This window comes from Coptis chinensis, chromosome 7 (genome assembly GCF_015680905.1).
Source record: "Coptis chinensis isolate HL-2020 chromosome 7, ASM1568090v1, whole genome shotgun sequence".
NCBI lineage: Eukaryota > Viridiplantae > Streptophyta > Magnoliopsida > Ranunculales > Ranunculaceae > Coptis > Coptis chinensis.
This window is the reverse complement of record NC_141462.1, coordinates 83890798-83918213: the sequence shown is the minus strand read 5'-3', so window position 1 is coordinate 83918213 and position 27416 is coordinate 83890798. Positions and strand designations below refer to the sequence as shown.

General features: G+C 37.1%; 1 protein-coding gene and 2 pseudogenes across 1 annotated transcript; 1 reads left to right on the top strand and 2 right to left on the bottom strand.

Moving 5' to 3' along the window:
- Nucleotides 1–3957: 3957 nt before the first annotated feature.
- On the bottom strand, nt 3958–4701 carry LOC147489458 (protein MAINTENANCE OF MERISTEMS-like). Its single transcript, XM_086574645.1, has one exon. The coding sequence runs from the start codon at nt 4699–4701 to the stop codon at nt 3958–3960; it is 744 nt and encodes a 247-aa protein (XP_086430771.1).
- A 7605-nt stretch (nt 4702–12306) lies between these two features.
- On the top strand, nt 12307–13737 carry LOC147489457 (fructose-bisphosphate aldolase 1, cytoplasmic pseudogene; annotated as a pseudogene).
- A 5926-nt stretch (nt 13738–19663) lies between these two features.
- On the bottom strand, nt 19664–20355 carry LOC147489456 (fructose-bisphosphate aldolase 2, cytoplasmic pseudogene; annotated as a pseudogene).
- Nucleotides 20356–27416: the final 7061 nt, after the last annotated feature.

Genomic DNA, 27416 nt, shown 5'->3' with positions numbered 1-27416 from the left:
TATTGTATAAGAGAGGATTGCAAATAAACCTTGTACACTCTTTAAGGCAGCAAATAACAATTGAGATAGAAGGTGTTATCATGTCTTTTGTTCATGCCCACAGCCTAATGCTCCACAGAAGCCAACTCTGGGCTGAATTGGTGGCTATGAAGACGGATTTGCCATAGATGGTTGCAGGGGACTTTAACTGTGTCCTAAGCTATTTAGAGAAAAGGGGAGGGAAACTTCCGATGAGGTTGGCAATGGAAGAATTCCACAATATGATTAATGATTGTTGCCTCATGCAGGCCAATTCCCAGGACCAAACTTTCACTTGGTGTAATAATCAAGCTGGAGCTGGCAGAATAGTGTCTATGCTCAATCGCATTCTGGTTAATAATGCTTGGAACTACAAGTTCACGGGCTGGAGGTACTAAGTGCTTTGCAGAGTGGCGTCTAATCATTCCCCCCTGTACGGTGATTTTGTTCAGATTCCCAGGCCAGGTAACGCTCCTTTTAGATTCAATAAATTTTGGATTACTCATCCAACCTTCCTGCAGACTGTCTTTACCAGCTGGAACTAGTGCTTGTACGGAACCCCGATGGTAGTGCTCATGAAAAAGCTTCAAAGACTCAAAAAAGATCTTAAAATTTGGAACCTTGCAGTGTTTGGAAATGTTGAAATAAATCTCTCAAAAGCCCAGGAGGAACTGAGTCAGGCTCAACAAGAAGTGGATATGAACTTGGAGGATAGCCAAGCAGTGAACCAAGTTATGCTTAAAGAAGCCCAACTTTGTCAAGCTATGTCTAACCACCAGCAATTGTGGAGAATAAAAAGCAAGGATAAATGGGTTGGAGAAGGCGAAAGAAATTCGGCCTATTTTCACGCTCTGTATAAAACTAGACAGAGTAAAGCTATGATTCATGAGCTGCAAAATGAGGAAGGTGTGCTACTATATACACAAACTCAAATTCAAGAATACGCAGTGAATTCGTATACATAAAAATTCTTGAAAAATCCTATGATTCAAGATGATGCTCTACTGGAATCCATCCAGCCTTCTCTCTCAGCTATGGATGCAATGCTCTTGTCCCAAACCCCAGTTATGAAGAAATACAACAAGTGGTGTTTATGATGAACCAGGATAGCTCTCCAGGGCCAGATGGATTCTCAGGTTACTTCTATCATGCTTGTTGGTATATTATAAGGATTGATGTGTGTTTTGCAATACAGTCCTTCTTTCTTGATCCAAGAATTCCACAAGGTTTCAACTCCAATTTCTTGTCACTCATCCCTAAGGAGAGAAATGCAGTCAAACTGAACCAATTCAGGCCAATATGTTTGAGTAACTTCAACATGAAGATTATTTCTAAGATCCTCCAAGTCAGACTGAATAAATTCATTGGGGCGATCATATCTCCGCAGCAAGCAGGTTTTATTCCAGGTATAAGCGTACACTCTAATATAGGGCTTGCATCAGAAATGGTGAATGAGCTGGACATAAAAAGATATGTAGGGAATGTGGTTATGAAGATTGATATTTCTCAAGCCTTTGATACTCTAAGTTGGGAATTCTTATTTCAAGTTCTCACCCGATTTGGTTTCCCAACTAAATTCATCAACTGGATTCACTGTATTCTAAAGTCAGCTAAAATGTCAGTCCTTATTAATGGTGGGCCTTGCGGCTTCTTTTCAGTGGAAAGGGGTCTCAGGTAGGGAGACCCCTTATCACCTCTCCTCTTTGCATTAGCTGAAGAGGTTCTGAGTAAAAGTATCCTAGAATTGAGAAACAAGAGACTGGTGGGATCGATGGTGATTAACAAGGGGCACATGGGTCCTTCACACCTACTCTTTGCTGACGACATAATCCTCTTTGTGAATGGTAAGATCAGAGGGCTGAGACATATTTCAGACTTGCTCATTAGATACCAACAAGCAGTGGGGTAGTTTCTTAACAAAGCCAAATGCATGCTCATTATGGGTGGCATTACACTTGTGCGGAGAAGGGCCATATCGGGGGAGTTTGGTATGGTAGAGGGGGCTCTTCCGGAGAAATATTTGGGTGTACCATTGTTGAGGGGAAGAGTCACTAAAGCAGGGGTTCACATTTTGCTTGACAAAATCAGATCGAAAATGGCCAATTGGAGGGGAAGGCTACAGTCCTTTCAAAGGAGAAGCATCATGATCAAGGCAGTGCTTTCCAGTATACCTATACATAACATGGCACTGTATAAGTGGCCAACGAGCATCATTAAAAAAGCAGAGTGGGCTATGAGAAACTTCTTGTGGTCAGGGGATTCGAGTAAAAAAAAGGCAATCATAGTGAAATGGGAACTGGTTTGTAAACCAGTTGAGGAAGGAGGCTTGGGGATAAAAAAGCTTAAAGAATTTAACCTTGCCATGTCTATGAAACTTGCCTGGAATTTTAAATGTGGCTTGGATGACTTTGCACAGTTTATGCGACTCAAGTACCTAACGACAGATGGTGCCCAAATTGGTTATCATAAGAACTCTTCTATATGGCCTGGTATTAGGAAAGCATTGAATGAAGTTTATTCAAGAAGCCAATGGGTAGTGGGGTTAGGTCATAGGATTGATTTTTGGAGGGATAGATGGGCAGGCACACACTCTATCCAGGAAGCACTCCATCTTTCTGACAGGGAACTCAGAGGCTGTTCATCTAGAGTAAGCTCCATCATTGGCAACGGACACAAATCATGCCTACCTGCTATCCTGGAGCTGATTCAAAATGTTGGCCTAAGCATTAACAACATGAAAAGGGCTGAAGATGATACACTAATATGGCTACCTGACTTAAAAGGTGATTTCTCTACAGCCTCGGCTTTTGAAGCTATAAGAAATAAAGGAGTAAGGGTTCACTGGCATGGAGCTGTTTGGAATCCTTTACTCATCCCAAGCTAGCGGCTAACGCTTGGAAACTTCATATGCATATTGGAAGAGCAGCGACTGATTTAGCAGCAAAGGAAAAGGGTATCCAGCTAGCGTCAAAATGTAAGCTATGGACTGCAAGAAGAAGACCTGAACCATCTCTTGTGGCAATGCACTTTTGCCGAAAAGACTTGGAATTGGCTAGTGGGAAAGTTCAAATTCATAGCAGGCTTTAGCAACAGCAAAGATGCAATGAGTCGGTCCCAACAAGTAAGTCTCTTTCTGAAATAGTTGTGGACGATGGCAGTTAGTGGTGGCATGGTTGCTATTTGGAAAGTCAGAAATAGGGCACATTTTGAAGGAAGAACTCCCACACTTCAGTATTGCTGCAATCTGATTCGAAAAGAGATACATAATGCGGCTACTCTCTCAAAATCTCACACCCACAACTCTTTACACGACTTGGAGATTACTCGGAATTGGGGATTGAGCATGAGACCCACAAAGACCGAAGAAGGTTCAAAGGCATTTGGCTGTCGCCAAAACCGGGTCGTCAAAATCAATACCGATGGTGCTGCTAAAGGTAATCCAGGTCAGGCGGGGTATGGGTCATCCTTTAGGGATCATGATGGGAATTTTCTACTTATTCGTGGAAAAAGATTGGGTGAAGCTACAAGTTTATTGGGCCAAGTGCATTTGTATTTTGGAAAGTGTGGAAATAGCTATTGAGAAGGGTTGGCTGAATGTGTGGGTAGAATCGGATGCAGCTACTACAGTTAATGCTTTCACCTCTAATTCAATGTCATGGCAGATGAGGTACAGATGGCAGACTTGCTTGAAGAGACTTCATTTTTTCTACCTCTCTCACATATGGAGGGAAGGGAATACCGTGGCGGATGACATAGCCAAAAAAGCCTCAAACCTAGAGAAAGATCTATTTATTGTTTGTAATGAGAAACCCCCATGGATTCATAAATGGGAGGTGCCTTACCAAACCTTTACGAGATTTGTTTGAACCAAGTAAATTAGGGGGAGTGATGTCATGTTAATATAGTTGTATAATACTTTACTTTAATAGAATTTTTAACTTATTTAGCAAAAAAAATCTCATCTATTTGAGTAAGACTAGCTAGATATCCCAAACGAACCTTGCTGTGGGAGTTTGCTAACAATACATTTCCAATAACATATAACATGAAAGCATGAAACCCTATTTCTCTTTCATTAACACCATCTTGCACTGTATAAGCTGTATACATCTCTAAATGACTCAGTTTGATATTGCCGCTATAAATCTCATCCTCCGTTAAAAAAGGTAAATATTTGACAGCCTCAACAAATAACTCATATTTTGAATCAAACGCTACAATCTTTCCTTCTCCAACACGCAACCCCGTAAGCATTGAGAAATCAAGTGGCGTAAAGCCTATCTCGCCACATGGAAAATGAAATGTGTGGGTAGAGTCCCACCATCTCTCTACAATTGCTTCAACCAACTGTCTATCAGATTTTTCAATGTCAATTTGAGCAAAAATGTCAAAACCAACATTCTGAAGCATCGATTCAAATTCTCCAAAGTTCACTAGGCTCAACCATTCCATAACAGGGGCCAAAGTCCCTTTCTTACCAACTTTTTCTTTCGTTCCACCACCTTCACGAAGAGTAAAGGATATGTGTGTATTTTCCTTTACAACAACACGGTGATAAGAACTAGGATCAAACTCATAATAAGAAGTCCATACACATACATCTTCTAGATTTGGGGCATTTGGTGCCCCTGACTTTTTTGACTTTGTACCCTTACCTCTGAATTTGTGTAAAATGCCGAACATTGTAACTGGTGAGAAATAAATTAACACCAAAATCAAACATAATTTATAATATGAAACTAAATAAATGGGTATTGCATTACGACAAATAAAATTAAGTGCGAGTTATGATATGGCACAAAACTAGATGATATGACATTACGACAAGTAAAATTAAGTGTCGCATTAAACTACCTAGACTTTATCTTCATTTTCTTTCTACTGATGGTATGACACAAAACTAGACCACTCTATAGTATTCTACGCATATCAACACACAATCATAGTCTCCTTAACCTAGAAAAACTCCAGTTATCCTTCAAAAGAGGTGGCAAAAAGATTACTTTAAAAGGGGGAGAAGAGATAGCTTCTCTTAAGATGATTACAGGGCAGGCTTTGAAAAGATTTTTTAGAAAAATACTCATGGCCTTGTGGACCATTTATTTTCTATCACTGCCTCTCCACTGCTAACATTTAAACTGAGTTCTAACCATTCTCCAAGATAATACCCTCTTTGCTAAGTTCTCTAAATGCAGCTTTGCGCAAAACCAACTCGAGTACTTAATTAGGACACTTGATTACGCATGAAGGTGTTGTAGCTGATCCTGACAAGATTACCACCATGGTCAATTGGCCTAAACCCACAAAGATTACAGGACTTAGAGGATTTTTGGGTCTCACTGGCTACTACCGCCGTTTCATCAAAGGTTATGGCACCGTTAGTTAACCACTCACTGATTTGCTTTAAAAAAAAAATCAAATGGACACATGAAGCTGAAACAACCTTTCAACATCTCAAATGGACCGTTAGTCGACTGTATTCTTCGATTTCCTCATCAATGAAATTAACAAATGAAGCATTTTAGTGTTTTCTCTTCCTCTATATATCTAGTCTTAGTTCCTAGAAACCTCTATATGCACAAAGAGCATTCCCTCACTCTCTCTACACATTCTACCAAGCACACACCACTCTTTCAAAGTGTGTGAGATGGCAACAGTATTAATTTCTCGTCATATTAACTATATTAATACCAGGTAAACTATATTAATTTCTCATCATCATGTTATCAATCTTTACTTGTTTGCTATTTCTTTTCATGTTATTTCTAGAAATGAACCTTGAAAGTTTCCATTCACGGTTAAGTCTGCAAAAGAAAAGTCAAGAAAGTATTGCAGAACATAGACAGTATGTATGATAAACTAACACAAACTAAAATTTGTTTTTATTTCATAGGTACTTCATTTCAGAAGGCATCTCTCAAGGAGTGGCTTGGTCCAACCCAAGTTCCCAACCGAAGACTGATTATAAAAATCATCATGACTTACACTTCCACTTACTACATTATTGTTTCATATCGACTTATCCACAATGCACAACATCAACTAGTGTGTTCATGGGAACCATCACAATCTATGAGTTTTCCTTTCCAAATTTATCTTGATATGCCAAATTAAGCAATCCTACATCGTGTTGTCTCATTTACACTCAAAGACAATATCAACAATCTATCCAATTCATATAGTTAACCGATCAAAAACTACATTTCAAAACTATCAAAATTCTAGAATTACCACTTTCCAGGCTTATCAAAATCTATGATAAATCCTTAACAACCAATTTAATCAGCCTTAATTTCATCAAAACAAACTAACAAGTCATATATATAAGCTTTTCAAACTACATGTCTAGTATAGACAATACAGAGAGACACACATGATTCAATGTAAATATAAACAGTAAGAAAAAGAGACGCACACACATGATTCAATGTAAATATAAACAGTAAGAAAAATGGCTGGCACATACCCAATAGAGAAACGTCAAGAAGGTGAGTTCTCCAAAGAACCTGATCCATAGAAGTAAGTGTACCAAGCTTAACCCCTTCATTTCAGTTCAAAACTCACAAAAAAAAAATAGAAAATTCATCAAAATCATACCTATTTGTGGGAAGTGGCGATGAGAGATCCAAAATTCGGCGCCAATTCTAGACTTCTATTTTTCTCGCGCCAAAGTGGGGTTGAAGAGTGAGAGTAATTTATTTAATTTTTTTCCGGTGTTTTTTCTTTTTGAGAGAAACCGAGGTGGGAGAAAGGGTAAAATGGGGAAATAATTATCTACACGCCTATGTGAGTGGCGTATACAAAAACTTGTTTTTTTTTCTTGCCCGCCACTGCTGATGGCGGATAACAAAGGTCAATATTTAACGATTCGATTTTTTTGCTGCACGCCAGTATCACTGGCGGCTGAAAAAACAAACCATTGGGTCTTATTTCGTTATCCCACTAACGGTATACACTGTGCTATTGTGGTTTGGTGTTTTGCTGCACCAAACCATTAGACCTAGCCTAAGGCACTTGGCCCGGATGGTTTCACACCCCTCTTTTACCAAATATATTGGGACATTGTCCATGTTGATCTTCTCCATACTATCCACAACTTCATGACATATGGTTCTTACTGAACTCAACCACACCAACATCACTCTCATCCCTAAAACCCAAGGACCCAAGGACCCAAAAGCCTAGGATAGTTTCGTTTGATCAGTCTCTACAATGTCTATCTAAGAATTATTATTACAAAGATCCTCGTAAACCATCTCAAACCTTTGCTAGACAAGATTATCTCACCATCTCAAAGTGTTTTTGTTAAAGAGAGACAAATTTTTAACAATATTGTCCTTGCCCATGAGATCATTGGGACTCTCAAGCAGAAGAAAGGAGCCACAAGATGTATGACAATTAAGCTTGACATGATATTTTGGACACTTTTAAGAGAGTCTCAGGACAAGAGATTAACTTTCAGAAGTCTAGTATCTTTTTTAGCAAGAACTCTCCACCTAATCACCAGAGACTTGTCAAAAGAATCCTCAAGATCAATAAGAACTTAGCATCATAGCAGACAAGTACCCATAGGTGCTCTTTTGGTTCTCCAAAAAAAAGTAAACAAAACTTCCAAGAGATCACAACACGAGTCCTCCAAAGAATAGAATGATGGAGAGCTAAAACACTATTGCAAGCAGGAAAAGTCACTCTTATAAAAATTATCACCTCAGCGATACCATCACACCTCATGTCCGTATTCATGATGCCAACATCGACCTATGAAAAATTGGATTCTATGAATTCCAATTTCTTCTGGGGTCAGAATGAAAACAATGCGAACAAAACTCACTTCATAAGTTGGAATAAACTTTGTCAACCAAAATCTCTTGGAGGTTTGGGCACAAAACTTGCTTTAAACCACAATAAAGTTTTGATTGTTAAGCTCTTGTGGAGAATTGTCAAAGAGCCGGACAAAAGATGGGCATCTAATCTCATACGGAAATACTCACCCAACACACCTTTACTCAGGGCAAAATGCCGTTGGAATGCTTCAAAAATTTGGAAAAGTATTATCAAAGTGAAGAATGATATCCTTCCAAATCTCTATTGGCATATTGGCGATGGGTTCAATATCAATATCTGGATTGACCCTTGGGTACCTATGTTACCCACTCTAAAGCCCATAGGCCCCCCAGGGCCTAATGCTATTAATTCAGTAGCTGAGTTGATTGATCCCAACAATCGAACATGGAACACTACTATCATAAATAATCTCTTCATCCCTTATATTGTTGATGAGATTATGAAAATACCATTAAGCCAAACTAGGCATGAAGACACTATCAGATGGTTGGGCGATAATAACGGAGAACTCACAGGTAAATCTGTGTACAAGTACCTTAGCAGGAACTTGTACAACAATGAAGGGAATGATCCTCAGTTCTGGAAGTTCATCTAGCAACTAAATGTAGCAGAGAGGGTAAAGATCTTCCTGTGGAAAGCAGTAAAAAATAGGTTGCCTACTAGAGAGAATCTTCACTTTCGACATATCATTCAGTCTACTATTTGCCTAAGGTGTAGTAATCAAGTCGAATCTACTGCACATGCCCAATTCCATTGCATCATCATCAGGCGAATCTGGTATGCTTCTAATCTGTGCATTAGAACTGAAAACTGGGATTCATATGAGAACCTTTACTCTATTATTTGCAAATTTATTGATAGTAATTCATCAAAATTTGTTATTATTGATTTGCTTAGCATTATGGATACCATTATGTATTCGATTTGGCTAGATAGAAATGATGTCATTTTTAACACAAGATTGCCATAACTCTATTGCATGCACCCTTACTAAGGCTTCATCATTCATCATACCTAATATAAGGATGAAATGCACTAAAAGTGCATTAGTTAAATATTGGCCTAATATAGGCCAAGATTGGTTTTATGTCTCGATCAACAGATGCATCATGGATGGATGCAAATTCCCATGCCGGTCTAGCTTTTGCTTTATGGACTAATATAATAATGGCATTTGCATTTGTGCAGGACACGACACGACACGACTACAACTAGAGATCTAGAAGAGGCAAAGGCTCATGCCATCTTTAGAGGAATAGACCTAGCTAGGAAAATGAAGGTCAAGAAACTGATAATCTTGACGGATTGTATGAACTTAGTTGTTGATATGGAAAAACGATCAGGATTGTTATCATGGGGAGCGACCTCTGTTGCTCAGGATATTTATTTTATTTCTTTAAAGTTGGATGACTGTAAAACTTTATATATCAGTAGATCCTTAAATATTGTAGCTCATAGTCTAGCATCTAGGGGAGATCGAGCACTTCCGTTCTTTTGTTTGGATCAAGCTTCGGTAAAATCCCTGATTGGCCTTTATAAGTGTTAGTCCTATTGAGGTAATCCCTCCATTTTTGTGGGGGTGACTCCATTTTTGCTTATAAAAAAAATAAAAAATAAAAATAATAATTGAATAGGTGACATTGAAGCTCAATTATAGGTTTTCTCTTTTCTATCTAATTTCATTTCATATATTTAAATGATTTTCTTTTATACAAATTTCATTTCATTTTTTTTCCCGCTGATATATTGTTAAAGTGAGGAGTTCAAATAGCTTTGTTCTTAGAAAGTTAGTATATATGCATGTATTCATGGTAAATAGGTGTTCTACGAATTCTTCTGTGGTTTCTGAATTACAAAATATGTATGTGAAGTGTGAGAGGGTTATGGATGCTCGTTTATTATTAAATGAGTTGAAACTATTGTTTTTATGCCATATATGGACGACAACTATTGATGTGGTTGCTAGGAATACAATTCTATCTTGTTATGAGAGGATGCTCGAAAATTTTGATTTGGACCAGTTAGGGGTGTTCATAAAAAACCGAAAACCGATAAATCGGACTGAACCGGCCATTTTTTCAGTTTCCAACATACCCCAGTTCGGTTTACAATTCCTAATAGTGAGAACCGATTGCAGTCAGTTCGGCTCAAGGTTTGCACCCTCGGTTAACCGAACCGAACCGAATAAGATGCACTGCCTACATGTATTAAGAGTTGGCTATAAATCATTAGATCTTCAAGTTAATTTATAGCCATTGGATTTAAATGTATTCTTTCAACTACCAAAGTTTAGTCCTAGTTTCTAGGCTCTCTTCTCACCTAGCCGCCTCTCCTTACTCCACTTTTGTCCAATCCAACAACAATCTCTCTCCCTCTCTCCCACTTTTGTAGGTCTTGTTTGTTGTTTTTTGAATAGTGAAGCACAAAACTAAAAACCGAACCGCACCGAACCAATTTCACAGTTTGGTTTGTAACCGGTTCTTCAGATACCTCGGTTCGATTTCAGTTCTTGTTATCTAGAAACCGTGTACCTCGGTTTAGACTGTAATTTGACCTGGAACCAGACCGAACCGAATCATGGACAACCCTAGGACTAGTGGAAGAGCCATGAACTTTCTCGGGAGGGGGGGGGGGGGCACCACTACACGCCCACACCACAACATTTATATTAGTTTAAACATAATGGTAAAAAACATATGTATGTAAAATTTTATAGCATCTTTAATGGTGAGACCTCTTGAATACCAAACACTAAATTCTTATAAATTTGGTAAAATTGGCGCGGTTTTCAAAAAGCATCAATGGTTTCAAAACAACGTGAGTCAAATTGTGGCTTGCTGGCATGGTGTTTCGAAAGTTATATTGGTTATTCTGGCGCGGTTTATCAAAAGTAGCGTAGTTTGTTGTGGAATCTTTGATGTATGGGGATTTATAACAGATCAAACCAAATTTTAGGTCTAATGTCCCCAATTGATCGATATATGTCTAGAAATAGTAGCATTACTTGAACAGTTCACATAAGACAAACACATGAGGCACCCATTAATTGCTACATACAAAGTTTAAACAATTATAGTAAAAGAGAAACATGTATTATTGTGACATCATCAATGTATGTCTTCATCCTCAATTACAGATAAATGGAAGCACATGTAAAAATGCCACATGTGTGAGTGTGTGACTGACTAAGATTATTTAGTCTACAAGAGGTCTCCTACTAGTCCAGGAAGAATCTCTAATACAAAGAAGAGTCTTTACAAATAATATGGAATGAGGTCATCAATTATATTAATCAATTATTATTGACTACCTTTAAGCATGTGAATAAGATGACATCATCTCAAAACAATCTTCTTAAGGTTGTCCAGTAGCCCCGCATCCTCCTAAAAGTAGAATGGGAAGTGGTGGCCGGAAATTACTCATCATCTGGATTTTACTCCCTATATAGAGAGAGAGTGTTTTTAAGGAATGCAGAGTGCATTCTATGCTAGTTGAAATGGAGTCAAATGAAAACGATACAAATAGCGCCACTTGAAGTGGTGCAGAAAAGATAAAACGTCTCATTTGGCGGCATTTGAAGTGGCATAGAATGGTTTTCATTATTATAAGTACAAAAAAGTACAAAAAAAAATGATTGAGAGAAAGATTAATTTAACCCTATAGTACAACAGTTTTTACACTTATACTTGAATAGTTTTTTGGAAATTTAACAAATTGTTTAGGGACAAAACTGGCATAAAAAAGGTGACTAAGAGTCACACTTTTTTTAATATTTATTCACTATTGTGGCACTGTAGGTGGGAGGCAGGATTATTAAAGTATTAAAGATTATTATTATTATTATTATTATTATTATTATATATAGTTATTCTCTGAAAAGTAGCTACTTAATTAACTTAAAATAAGTACGTAAGTAAAACTTTACCTACAAAATGAATTTAAATCTTATTTTTTGTGGTTATGAAGCACTTACCATAAAGAGTATCTCCACAAAATTTCAACTAATTTGGAAACCTCTAATATAGATAAAAAAAAATTATTGTCATATTTAAAAAGAAATCTAACGGTCCATAAATGTTGAGTTTTTGCAATCATTTTTTTGCAATGTTAGAGGCTTCCAATGAGTTGAAATTTTGTAGAGATGATCTTCATGGTGAATATATTATATCCATAAAAAATTAGGGTGGAATCCATTTCCTAGGTTAAGTTTTACTTACATATATTTGTCTAGAGTGCCACTCTTATAGTGACACTCTTATCTCACACTCCTCTTGAACCGTCGGATTACATCCTGATCTCAAAGGATCTAAAAGCTAAAAATCTTTGGCCCAATACAAAAACAAATGGGGGTATATCGGTCATTTCGTACAAAAATCTCAAATCCAAAAGTTTGGTGGACTTTCTTCAAAATTTGACCCTTCTTCTCCAAAGAAAATTTGGATCTCTCTCTCCCCCATCTTCTTCTCCTCACTCACTCGCTCACTCCCTCCTCACAAAAATTTGGATCTAAAAGCTAAAAACGATCTCCAAATCGCCCATAGAAAATTGAAAATCGAAACCGAAACCGAAACCGAAAATGGAAAATGGAAACCGAAAATTGAAATCAATACTGTCTATGGTAAGATCTAATGTTTTTTATTTTATTTTTTATTTAGATCTGTTGTAAAATGTTCAAGATATTAAATTTATATTGATTTAGATCTTTTGTAAACTGTTTAATATGTTAGTAGTAGTTGGAAGAATGTGAAATTCTAAGTGATTATTGTGAGAGTTCATTTGCAGCGGTTGATTTGACCATCTTTATCTATTGTTATTTCCATAGCTGTCCACATTTTATTTATTGTTACTAATATAAAATGAAAATTTGCAAACTTGAATATGTGCAAATTTCAGATAGCCTGTTTTAAAGTTGTTATTAGTGGCTTCAGGGTGTAGGTTGAATGTCTTTTCTTTGCTTACGCAAGTTCTTGTTTGGCTTGATTTGTTTTTATTTTTTCTCCAATTTATCCATAGAAGAAATGATGCAGTGTTTATTTTGTTTGCTAATCAGGTGATTTCTGTTTGTTTCTAATCAATCAGTTGTAAATATTTATTTACTTTTTAAGGTTTTAGGCTATGATTATATATCCATTAATTTGTGTCTTTCTGAATTTTTTAATAATCCTCCTTTTTCTAACCTTGTAGATGAACTCATTGCCAATGTACACCCCTGGAAGGGGTATCCTTGCTGCTGATGAGTCTACTGGAACAATTGGGAAGCGTCTATCCAGCATCAATTAATGAGAATGCTAATGGTTTGGCCAGGTATGCCATCATCTGTCAAGAAAATGGTTTCGTTCCAATCGTTGAGCCAGAGATCTTGGTTGATGGATCTCATGACATTGACCGTTGTCTTTGATGTGGATGGCGAGTACTTGCTGCTTTGTTACAAGGCATTGAATGACCACAAGGTTCTGCTCAAGGGAACTCTATTGAAGCCCAACATGGTGACTCGGTTCGATGCCAAGAAGGTAGCCCCTGAGAGGTCATTCGAATAATACGGTGAGTGCCTTGCGACAAACATTGCCCCAAAATTTGGTCCTGCGGTGGGGTGTTCTTGTCGTGTGAGAATGAAGAGCAGGCCACAATTAACCTTAATGCAATGAACCAGCTCAAAGGAAAGAAGCCATGGTCACTCTCATTCTCCTTTGGACGTGCTCTCCAGAGTACTCTCAAGGCATGGTCGGAAAAGTGGAAAATGTGGAGAAGGCGGGTGCCTTCCTCGCAAAGGTGTAAAGGCAAACTCGAGAGGCCACCCTTGGTACCTACAAGGGTGATGCAGTTGTTGGAGATGGTGCTTGAGAAGGCCTTCATGTCAAGGATTACAAATCTTGATGAAGTTTTGTGTTTTAGTATTGCGATTTTATGAGTAGATCTGAGGGAAAAATTTGGAGATAAAGTCCGTCTTTAAGGCTTAATGTTTAGATCTTTTTTCGCCAGTAGTTGAGTGAGGCTGATTTAATAATTTTTGGGGGCATGTTTGTTGAGTTCGAATGTTTCTCTCAAGTGATTTGTCTTGTTTTAATGCTTTCTCGATGAATTTTATGTTTTGCTCTTTTTGAACCTCTTTATAGTGTATGTGTTGGATTTGTTGTATTTTTCGCCATTTTCATTTGGATTAGGCTTCATGCTAATGTCAATGAGAGTTTAGGTGGTGTATACAACTCCCTATATTTTCCCCTGGATTCATCTTTGATTCTATTTGACATAACGATTGAATTTGGACTCTAATAGAGGATCTCATTCTTCACTAAAGAAACTCTACGACCATCACCGTCACTCTCCTTTATAGCTCCCATTGTTACAAATCTTGGAGACTTCTTATGACTAGCGACAAAGCTTTGAAGCTCAATTCTTCCACCATAAGTCACACCACCAAAAAAAGAAGTTTAATAAGAAGGATTAGCACAACGGTTGTAACCATTGGGATTGTGAGAGAGAGTAATCATTAGCCGAACGCCGAAAGACCTGTCGACTACCCAATGGAGTCGAAGAAGCATGGACTAAGACGCCGCACCCAGATCATTACGACCATCTTGCCACCCCATCGGTTCAAAGGTCCATGAAATTTCACCTTGCCATGACATATCATCATTGCTACCCAAATGGAGTGATTGGAGATGGATGGTATCTACGCCCACCTGGAATACCTCTAGCTTTTCTTGAATAGCAAGACACTGAAAACTCCCAAAGCCCCCACAAAATATCTTGATGCCATGCCAATATAAAACCAACTCATTTTGAGATCATCACCTTAATTTTTGTTCCGTAAGTTGATATGATGTATTGATGCAGATACTATACCACCAGTATAATGCCAACGTTTGTCAACAACAAATTTACCTCAACTCATATGATCATCAATCAACATCAACACAAACAAACCAAACTGATAAATTGCCAAAACATCAACATCAATGATATGGACTTAGTACGGCCATATCGTTTGGATTTGAACTTGGATAAAAAAAATGGTGTGTCTGTTTGGACTTAGTCCCAAACGGTGTGACACCGTTTGGTACTAAGGCCAAACGGTATGGCCATGCCGTTTGGGACTAAGTCCAAACAGACACACCATTTTTTTTCAACTTCAAAGTCCAAACGATATGGCCACACCGTTTGGACTTAGTCCCAAACGGTGTGGCCATGCCGTTTGGAACTAAGTCCAACTAAGTCCAAACGGTGTGGCCATATCCTTTGGATTTGAACTTGGATCGAAAAAACGGTGTGTCTGTTTGGACTTTGTCCCAAACGGCATGGCCACACCGTTTGGCCTTAGTACCAAACGGTGTGGCCATGCCGTTTGGGACTAAGGCCAAACGGTGTGGCCATGCCGTTTGGGACAAAGTCCAAACGACACACCATTTTTTTTCAAGTTCAAATCCAAAGGATATGGCCACACCGTTGGACTTAGTTTCAAACGGCATGGCCACACCGTTTGAGACTAAGGCCAACGGTGTGGCCATGCCGTTTGGACTTTGAACTTGCAAAAAAATGGCGTGTCTGTTTGGACTTTGTCCCAAACGGCATGACCACACCGTTTGGCCTTAGTCCCAAATGGCATGGCCACACCGTTTGGGACTAAAGTCCCAAACGGTGTGGCCATGCCGTTTGGGACAAAGTCCAAACAGACACGCCATTTTTTTTGCAAGCTCAAATCCAAACGATATGGCCACAAGTCCAAACGGTGTGACCACACCATTCAAGAGGCAAAAAAAACAGATCTTTTGTGTTTTGGCAAAAACATTGCGTATTGCATTAGATTTTTGTGTTTTGGTAAATGACATTGGGATTTTTGTTGATAACATTGGGATTTTTGTGTTCTGCATTAGATTATTAATAGAGATACTTCGCTGTGACAAATTAAAATGCGCAAATTGTCGGAGAGCACAAGAAGAGCCATTGAATGGATATAAACTGAGATCTAAGCAAAGCACATAAAGCAGAAATACGGTAAGTAGTATAACTATTTACTCGACGTGCAGACGTCCTATTAAAATCAATGCCTGCTAATAGCAGAAACATAACCAAAGGCAATGTGACATGAAATACATGAAACCCTAGGATCTTAGGTGAACATGAAAAGAATGACAAGTCCAAAGCAAGATCACTATCATTTCATATTTCAACAATGTGACACCATGTGAAATACATTGTCTGAATTACTGAACATAAAGCTAAGTTGCTACATATCAACAACTTGCACTTACAAAAGAGTCCTAACATAACATTTTTTTGACTACAAAGAGATTTCCAATCTAACTTTCTGACTTTAGTTGTATATCTAACTCTTTGTTCTTTATCTCCTTCCCAAAAAAACAAAAATTGAATAAACAGATCAGTCAAGCAAAGTTAAATCAAACTGCTTTATTAAGGTCTGACAGAAAAACTAACCTCTCCACTTGCTTCCTCATGTTCACCATCTTCCGCCACCACCATTTGCCTAATTACCCCCCAATAAAAACACATGAATCAGTATAAATACTACCACATATGTCAAATCCAACACCAAATCTAGAAACCTCATGAATCAGTAAGGATTTGTTTTCAGGGCAAGATGATGACCAAGTGTAAGAGTTAATAATGGTCTTGTATCATTATTTGATTCTTTTGTTGAGAACTTGAATTTAGAATGACCTTTCATTTTGATTGTTATGATTGTCACATAAACTTTTCAATGAAATCCTTCAGTATAAGTTTTGTAAGTTTAAGTTGATTCTTCTTGTAGTACATGGTACTATGGTAGTGGTGGGAGCGAACCAAATTAATGACACGAATAGACTGGCAATCTCCGCCGTTATGCAATATCCCGAAGCTTCATCCACGTTTTACTTAGTAACTAGTTTTGTGGGGACCGATAACTATCGAGAATATAATAATCGGTTTATAAGTAACTTTCCCCATATACCAGCATAGATCACTTGATCGAGACATCCTATGGGTTTGAAGCAGAGTCAAAATGCAGACCTGCATTTCAGCTTTTTCACTATCCCATCATAGTATCTTTGTTTTAGAAGCGCCATGCGTTCAAGGAGTTGTATTCCTTATTGTTCTGAGCATGAAGTAGTAGGATTATTACCTCGACCATGCACAAGTAATTACTACCTCAAGCTAGATCATACAAGTAGTAGGATCACTATTATAAGGTTTTACATGCCACTGAGCACTATCCATATACACACACCACAAGTAATATATACATTTGTATGTCCTTCGAACCTCAAATTCTTAAGACCTCACCATTTGTCGCCTGCCTTCTTACCATCTCTCTCTCAAAGAATGACCACCACCCTTCACGGCTGACCTTGGTTTACTAGAAACCTCACAAGGCGCATGATATCCGATATTTTCAATAGCTCCAGCTGTTTTGAACAATCTACGCTTGTCATTTCTTCCATCAAAGATCTATGCAACAACTGGCTACGGACGTCTACCAGTGAATTCATCCCGCTTGGCGAGAATGATTGGTTCTATTGTGATAGTTTATTGGAACTAGAAGCTCCTTTGGAGCGTGAATAATCCTTACCAGTGAATTCAAAACTCTGACAGAGTTGAAAGCTCTGACAGAGTTCACCGAACTCTGACAGAGTTCAAAACTTTAACGAGAATCACGGCATGAAGAAATACGGCGAGTTCAAAGCTCGGCGAGTTCAAAACTCGGCGAGAATCACGGCATGAAGAATACTGACGAGTTCACCGAACTTCGACAGAGTTGAAAGCTTCGGACAGAGTTCAAAGCTCGACGAGTTCAAAACTCGGCGTAATCGACTGAAAGAATATGGCAGAGTTCAAAACTCGGCGAGTTAAAAGCTCGACAGCGAGTTCATCGAACTCGGCGAGTTCAAAACTCGACGTAACGCGGCATGAAGAATACGACGAGTTCAAAACTTCGACAGAGTTCACCGAACTCGGCGAGTTCAAAACTCGACCTCGTCGCGAACTCTAATAGAGGTCACCGAACTCTGACCGAGTTCAAAACTCTGACAGAATACGGCATGAAGAATACGACAAAGTTCACCGAACTCTGGCAGAGTTCAAAACTCGACGAATCACGACATGAAGAATAATGACGAGTTGAAAGCTCGACAGAGAGTTCACCGAACTCGGCGAATCTGACAAAGTTTACTTCAATAGAATCTGGCAGAGTTCACCGAACTATATCGCGTTTTAAACAACAATATAAACAATTTCATACCCAATTCATACTTGTTTACTTGTCTAAGTTCATAAATAGTTGAACCAAGCGTTTTAAACTTGTTTACTTGTCTAAGTTCATACCCAATTTTGCGTTTTAAACAACAATATAAACAACATCCAAGAATAAAGTTTACTAGGTTAGTTCATACCCAATTACGCGTTTTAAACAACAATATAAACAACATCCAAGAATAAAGTTTACTAGGTTTATTTCAAACGAATCCAAGCTAATTAAATAACAAATCAAACGAATTAAAAGTGGAAAAATACCTTAATCCAGAAGCTTGGTTCAAACTGGAGAAGAAGAAGCTGAGAGAAGAGAGAGAGAGAGAGAGAGAGAGAGAGAGAGAGAGTTTTGAATTTCGTGATTTTTGTGATTTTCGTTTTTTTTTTATTTTGAAATACCGCGAAATATTGAAATATCGGTTTTATTTTCGTATATATAAATCACGATATGGCCGTACTAAGTCCATATCATTGATGTTGATGTTTTGGCAATTTATCAGTTTGGTTTGTTTGTGTTGATGTTGATTGATGATCATATGAGTTGAGGTAAATTTGTTGTTGACAAACGTTGGCATTATACTGGTGGTATAGTATCTACATCAATACATCATATCAACTTACGGAACAAAAATTAAGGTGATGATCTCAAAATGAGTTGGTTTTATATTGGCATGGCATCAAGATATTTTGTGGGGGCTTTGGGAGTTTTCAGTGTCTTGCTATTCAAGAAAAGCTAGAGGTATTCCAGGTGGTAGATACCATCCATCTCTAATCACTCCATTTGGGTAGCAATGATGATATGTCATGGCAAGGTGAAATTTCATGGACCTTTGAACCGATGGGGTGGCAAGATGGTCGTAATGATCTGGGTGCAGCGCTTAGTCCATGGGCGGCTTCTTCGACTCTATTGGGTAGTCGACAGGTCTTTCGGCGTTCGGCTAATGATTACTCTCTCTCACAATCCCAATGGTTACAACCGTTGTGCTAATCCTTCTTATTAAACTTCTTTTTTTGGTGGTGTGACTTATGGTGGAAGAATTGAGCTTCAAAGCTTTGTCGCTAGTCATAAGAAGTCTCCAAGATTTGTAACAATGGGAGCTATAAAGGAGAGTGACGGTGATGGTCGTAGAGTTTCTTTAGCTGAAGAATGAGATCCTCTATTAGAGTCCAAATTCAATCGTTATGTCAAATAGAATCAAAGATGAATCCAGGGGAAAAATATAGGGAGTTGTATACACCACCTAAACTCTCATTGACATTAGCATGAAGCCTAATCCAAATGAAAATGGCGAAAAATACAACAGTCAACACATACACTATAAAGAGGTTCAAAAAAGAGCAAAACATAAAATTCATCAGAGAAAGCATTAAAACAAGACAAATCACTTGGAGAGAAACATTCGAACTCAACAAACATGCCCCCAAAAATTATTAAATCAGCCTCACTCAACTACGCAGGAAAAAAGATCTAAACATTAAGCCTTAAAGACAGACTTTATCTCCAAATTTTTCCCTCGTATCTACTCATAAAATCGCAATACTAAAACACAAAACTTCATCAAGACTTGTAATCCTTGACATGAAGGCCTTCAAGCACCATCTCCAACAGGTGCATCACCCTTGTAGGTACCAAGGGTGGCCTCTGAGTTTGCCTTACACCTTTTGCGAGGAAGGCAGCTGCTCTCCACATTTTCCACTTTTCCGGACCATGCCTTGAGAGTACTCTGGAGAGAGAGCACGTCCAAAGGAGAATGAGAGTGACCATGGCTTCTTTCCTTTGAGCTGGTTCATTGCATTAAGGTTAATTGTGGCCTGCTCTTCATTCTGTCACCGACAAGAACACCACTGCGAGGAACAATTTGGGGGCATTGTTTCTTTGCAAAGGCACAATTGTGTATTCGGGAATGACCTGCGGGGCTACCTTCTTGGCATCAGAACCGGGAGTCACCATGTTGGGCTTCAATAGAGTTCCCTTGAGCAGAACCTTGTGGTCATTCAATGCCTTGTAACAGGCAGCAAGTACTCTTTCATCCACATCAAGACAACGGTCAATGTCATGAGATCCATCAACCAAGATCTCGGCTCAACGATTGAACGAAACCATTTTCTTGACGATGATGATGGCATACTGGCCAAACCATTAGCATTCTCATTAATTGATCTTTGGATAGACGCTTCCCAATTGTTCCCAATAGACTCATCGGTAGCAAGGATACCCCTTCCGGGGGTGTACATTGGCAATGAGTTCATCTACAAGGTTAGAAAAAGGAGGATTATTAAAAATTCAGAAAAGACACAAATTAATGGATATATAATCATAGCCTAAAACCTTAAAAAGTAAATAAATATTTACAACTGATTGATTAGAAACAAACGAGAAAACACACGATTAGCAAACAAAATAAAACATGCATCATTTCTTCTATGGATAAATTGAGAGAAAAATAAAACAAATCAAAACAAGCCAAACAAGAACTTGCGTAAGCAAAGAAAAAGACATTCAACCTACACCGAAGCCACTAATAACAACTTTAAAACAGGCTATCTGAAATTTGCACATATTCAAGTTTGCAAATTTCCATTTTATATTAGTAACAATAAATAAAATGTGGACAACTATGGAAATAACAATAGATAAAGATGGTCAAATCAACCACTGCAAATGAACTCTCACAATAATCACTTAGAATTTCACATTCTTCCAACTACTACTAACATATTAAACAGTTTACAAAAGATCTAAATCAATATAAATTTAATATCTTGAACATTTTACAACAGATCTAAATAAAAAACATTAGATCTTACCATAGACAGTATTGATTTCAATTTCGGTTTCCATTTTCCATTTTAGGTTTTCGGTTTTGGTTTTGATTTTCAATTTTCTATGGGCGATTTGGAGATCGCTTTTAGCTTTTAGATCCAAATTTTTTGTGAGGAGGAGTGAGCGAGTGAGTGAGGAGAAGAAGATGGGGAGAGAGAGATCCAAATTTTTGCCGGAGAAGGGTTGGGTTTTGGAGAAGAAGTCGACCAAACTTTTGGATTTGAGATTTTTGTACAAAATGACCGATATACCCCCCCCATTTGTTTTGTATTGGGCCAAAGATTTTTAGCTTTTAGATCCTTTGAGATCAGGATGTAATCCGACGGTTCAAGAGGATTGTGAGATAAGAGTGTCACTATAAGAGTGGCACTCTAGACAAACCGATATATATATATATATATATATATATATATATATATATATATATATATATATATATATATATATATATTATATAGGATGATATTCGGTTTAGCTAGGACATAATTATAGTGACATAATTATAGTTCCGTCCTTAAAGCCTAAAAGCCCGCCCACAAACCAACAAAACACAAAACTGAAATTTGGTTACAAACCTTCGTCAAACAGTGTCCGAAACCGAAACCAAACTCTAAAAACTCCAAACTCCAAACTCCAAATTGAAAAACCCACTCCGGCCTCCCACTCCGACATACCACGTCATCGCAAGCTTGAAGGACAGGTTAGTTACTTCTCTTATTTTGGTACAATCAGCTATGTCTTCATCAGTAACAACTGAATTAAAATCATTGCATCTGTTTTGATAAATTTTCGTTTTTAGGACTATTTGATAAAATCATTGCATCTGTTTTGATAAATTTTTGTTTTTAGGACTACTTGAATCTGTAACCATGACTCCTTGTTTCTAAAGGTAGTAACTAGTAGGAGGAGCTAGTTTTTAAAGACAAGATTGAAGTTTGAATGGTGTTTACTTCAACCTTAAAGTAACAAGATTGAAGTTTGAAGTATGTCGTAAAGTAACAATAATGAGTAAACTGCTGGATTATCAGTTTGGAACTAGCATATTCGGTGAATTCTGTCAGAGTTTTGAACTCTGTCAGAGTTTTGAACTAGCATATTCGGTGAACTCTGTCAGAGTTTTGAACTAACATATTTGGTGAACTCTGTCAGAGTTTTGAACTCTATTAGAGTTCGAGTAGCATATTCGGTGAACTCTGTGACTCTGTCAGAGTTTTGAACTAGCATATTTGGTGAACTCTGTCAGAGTTTTGATGTTTAAGTTATTTACACTGTTTATGTACATTGGGATTTTTGTCTATAGTTGTTGTCACTCGTGATATTGTTGGCAAAAAACGGTTCAATCAACTTAGAGGCAAGGCAATTGCCCTTCACTCACAGGTACAACTACTTACTCCATTTTTTTCTTCATTCAATAGCTAAACATACATTTCAGTCTGTGGTGATGCCTGATGAAAGTTACAATCTCTATATCTTTCTAAGAGCAATAGAAGAACAGAGCAGCACACACACACACACGTAAATGCAAGAGATTTCATTATAGTTGATATTGGCGGATTCAACCTTGTCATAGGTAATTACTGAATTTTGCAAATCAATTGGAGCTGATGCAAAGCAAAGACAAGGACTGATTCGATTAGCAAAGAAGAATGGAGAAAGACTTGGATTCCTTGCTTGAGGAAATAGTTTCATTCATTCATGAGAAATGCATGGATTTTAGTTTCTTCAAGGAATTTAGATGTATATACGATTAATGTCCGGGTTTCGATGAGAAAATGTAAACCGGGAAATTCTGTATGTCCAATATAATCGCTTCTATCTGAATTTGTTTTGATTATATCGGTCGTTTTATCTTCTACTTCAAAAGAAACATAGGCTACGCAAAGTATAAAACCTTATTGGACAATGTGTTATATAGTTCTTTTCGGGCTTTCACTAACCCGACAGATGATTTAAAGTGGCAAAGATTTTGGAGCACCACACACCAAGCATCACCATAAGCGCTTTCGGCTTGCATGCAAAGAGTTGTATACCACATTTTAGCACAGCTCGTGTCCTTAAAAAATCAGTTTTGCTTCACAGGTGATACTAACTACCGTATAATGTAGCAATTAAGGAGTCTTTAATCGGATTTGGTTCTAAAAAGATTTCTTTCCATTTTCAAAAATACCCATCTTGCTTAAAACAAGTGACACTAAACGATCATACAGATCTGAAACCATTGGACAAATTCAATGTAAACTTATTTGGAAAAATCGTCAATTCCTCCGTATTTAAATCAGAAAACCTATGTTTTACAGATAGTTCGACTTTTTGCAGTGTAAAAATATAAATAAGAGCAATTTCAGCAGAACAAGAAGACAGAACACATAAAATATTTAATGCTAACAATCGCAGAAAAACTGTGAATAGCAAAACCGATCAATATCGCTTTCCTCTTAATAAACCTGTTACATCCAAGATTGTATCTCATGTACTCATTCATGGCTCAATCTTTGGAGTTTTTGAGGATAAAAGATGATCGAGAACATTGTTGCAATTTGTAAAACCAATTGAGTAGCTGCCTTTTCCCCAAATGATGTAATCTAAACTTCCTCATACATTGTATCGACTTCTAGTTGATTTGTCTTTCTTTGAATCATCCCGTGACAAGGTGGGTAACAAATAGTGAGGTTCGAGATAAACAAACCATCGAGTTCATCAATTGAATGATACTTACATGGAAGCTGTATGTGATCCGATCGGTAATGTCAATGACTTCTTTCCATTTCCTCCCAATGCTCATCTGAATAATGTCAAGATCTGAGACGACAAAACATCAATCCACAAAAGCGAGAATATAGGAAAAATATAATATTCTTCCTAGTCATTTACTAGCGGCGTTCTCTTTAATCTTCCGAAAGTATATGCTACTAGAACTAGTGAAAGCATCTCACAAAAGTACCGAAGATTGGTATTTCCTAGATTTATTATTAATTTACAAATACATGTCTCTTATTTCACTGCATAATAACATTAGACCAACTTAAGAAATCATATTACTGGACTTCAAAAAAGTAGGTAAACAAAAACTAAAAGAAAAATTACTGTTAACTCTTCAAAATACTTCTCAAGCAGGGCCGTGTCGAGGAAAAGTGCACGGATACAATCTACCCAAAAAAAAATTCCCATTTTGGATAAGTAAATACTATGCTTCTCACAAAACAACAAGTTATAATTTTAATGTGCAGTGAGGATAGCTACCGATTTCTGCTTAGTGACGTTCAACCTTTTTACTTAAAGAATCCCTAGTTAATATTTCAATACCAAGCCAGTTAAGAAAATAAAACGCAAGTGAAAGTGCACACAGTCCACCTCCCTAGTGGGTATGAAATAGAATGATCTTTTTATTCCTAGAGATTTTAGAACTGCTAAATTTTCGTAACTATAGCTTATTACTTCTATTGTAACTTTAAGATTTGAAGTGTTGAACTGGAAACCGCATGTCTGTAAGGCTCATGTTTTACAAAACTGAGGAAGCCCTCTAGTGCTTTTGGGTTACTGAACAATAACATGGGATTGGATCGGAGTAGTGTACAAGATTTCACAAACTTCAAATTACATGTTTGCTCAATAACTAAGTCTCATCAAACATCTTGGAGTTTGTACTTTCAAATGTGAGAGGATTACATCTTAGAGACAAGAAGGTCTATAGCCATAACTAGATTCTATGGGTCGAGCAACTCAAGAGGACTTCAACCTTGACTAGTTCGTAAGAAGCTGCAGTAGTTCACCGAACTCTGACAGAGTTCACCGAATATGCTACTTCACCGAACTCTGACAGAGTTCACCGAATATGCTACTTCAAAACTCTGACAGAGTCACAGAGTTCAAAACTCTGATAGAGTTCACCGAATATGCTACTTCACCGAACTTTGACAGAGTTCACCGAAATCTAACAAAGTTCAAAACTCTAACAGAGTTCACCGAATATGCTAGTTCCAAACTGATAATCCAACAGTTTACTCATTATTGTTACTTTACGACATACTTCAAACTTCAATCTTGTTACTTTAAGGTTGAAGTAAACACCATTCAAACTTCAATCTTGTCTTTAAAAACTAGCTCCTCCTACTAGTTACTACCTTTAGAAACAAGGAGTCATGGTTACAGATTCAAGTAGTCCTAAAAACAAAAATTTATCAAAACAGATGCAATGATTTTATCAAGTAGTCCTAAAAATGAAAATTTATCAAAACAGATACAATGATTTTATCAAGTATTCCTAAAAACGAAAATTTATCAAAAATTTATCAAAACAGATGCAATGATTTTAATTCACTTGTTACTGATGAAGACATAGCTGATTGTACCAAAATAAGGGAAGTAACTAACCTGTCCTTCAAGCTTGCAATGACGTGGTATGTCAGAGTGGGAGGCCGGAGTGGGTTTTTCAATTTGGAGTTTGGAGTTTGGAGTTTTTAGAGTTTGGCTTCGGTTTCGGACACTGTTTGACGAAGGTTTGTAACAAATTTCAGTTTTGTGTTTCGTTGGTTCGTGGGCCGGGCTTTAAGGACGTGAACAGTAGGATGTCACTATAAGTATGTCACGCTAAGAATGTCATCCTAGCCAAACCGTATATATATATATATAAATTGATAACCATTTGGATTCAGCCTAACAGACAAGATAAAACTTAACATACATATACTTGAACAATAAAGAAAAAGATATCGCCTATCAAAATCATTAGACAATACTGTACATATATTAAGCCATACGATACCCAAAGAATAATAACAGCAAAGAGTTAATCAAAAAATCAATTAGTAAATACTCATTCAAAATTCGAAAGAGAACAACACACTCAATATCATTAAAAACACAACTTTATAGGAAATAAATATGAATTAATCCAAAGCTCCGATACCACATGTTAACACTAATTTAATAGTGTTTAGAGGATCAAGAATCACATATTATTTCACATAGTATAAAGAATGTAAATAATGATCCGATAAAAAGTAGTACCTTGATCCATAACAAAAGTTATATATTGAATCCGATAATGAATAGCAAAGCACCGTTTCTCTTCCAAACCTTTATCTTCTTTATGTGTTAATTGTTGTAGTGTAGAGATATGAGGTTTCTCTACTCTTATATAAACTAGTGAGTGCATGTGCCTTTGGCACGGAGTGTATAAATTATTATTATTAGGTGTATTAACATCTCCGAAATACTTATTGTAGTTTTTGTTACCTTATTATATAGTTGTAAATGTTTTTTTTAGTATGCTTAGTATACGTATCGTGATTAGTTATAGGCTTGATTTTGTATATATATATATATATGTGTGTGTGTGTGTGTGTTAACAATGAATCGCCTGGTTTGAATATGATCGATATTTAGTAGATGCACAAAGTCGATTCCGTGTAATATAAACTAACGCATACATTATTTGTAGTTTGATTGTTTTTTTTGAAATGTAGGCAACATGGAAAGTGTAATCAGCCCAAAAAAACACTTAATTGGGGATGCGGTTTGGGGTAACTTTATTTACTAAATATTTCGCCAAGGCATTGAAAGCATTTAGAAGTAGAATTTGACTATCAGGGGAAATAATGGTAATAAGAAAACTCGACAGTTTCAATTTGTTTGTTGAAGGTAAGATAGTGGCAAGTGATGTTCGAGTTTAACTCGTGATGTATTACAAATTAATTTATGTCGTCCATGGAATTTGAGTCCTATTCTATATCATCATTTTTTGCGATTGGCTTCTCCCCAACTGATACCTTTATTTTCATGTGCGACTTGTAGATGTTGTCGAAAATATAACTCACTGCTCTTAGATTTGTAATAATTGAGGTGCTATGGGCCTTATAAATGTTGAATTTGTCTTCAGAGGATGTTGATGATGGCTTGCTTGTATTTGGAGCTATGATTGGCAGATTATCCATTCCTAAAAAAGAAAAATATTGATTCAATCAACATAGTTGAGAGGAATGAGGTAGGAATAATTCCATCTGACAAAAGTATAGATTAGTAGCAGTTGCAGTAATGATAGGTTATTATGATTAATCGGGTTAATAATAGAGGAAAAAAAATAAAACTATTTAGAAAGAAAGAATTTAAAATACATACAAACATACCACAATGAAGAGGGGAAGGAAAAGAGAAACTTTTTAACAAATTTTGTTGTTCATCTGGTCGAAAATGATTTATATAAAGTTAGAGCTTAACGTGGAACCAAAAAGTGAAATCCAGTGTTAAATAAGTTATAATTGATTTAATTACTAATGAGCTTTAGTTCTGGGTATTAATGTGCTTTGAAGTTACACATTTTTTTTTGGCGTTAAACCCTCATTTTGTTCATAGCATAATGGAAGCATTAAATAACAGGTCATTTAGTTCATTGTACTCTGCAGTTTAGAAACGTGATCTGTTTGCAACCACGTGGCAGTTCCGTTGTGTGTGTGTTTTTAGCCGAATTTTCTTATTTTTTCAGTGTCGA

Excerpts from the sequence above, each read along its gene's own strand:
- LOC147489458 (XM_086574645.1), bottom strand. The coding sequence starts at position 4,701 with ATGTTCGGCATTTTACACAAATTCAGAGGTAAGGGTACAAAGTCAAAA.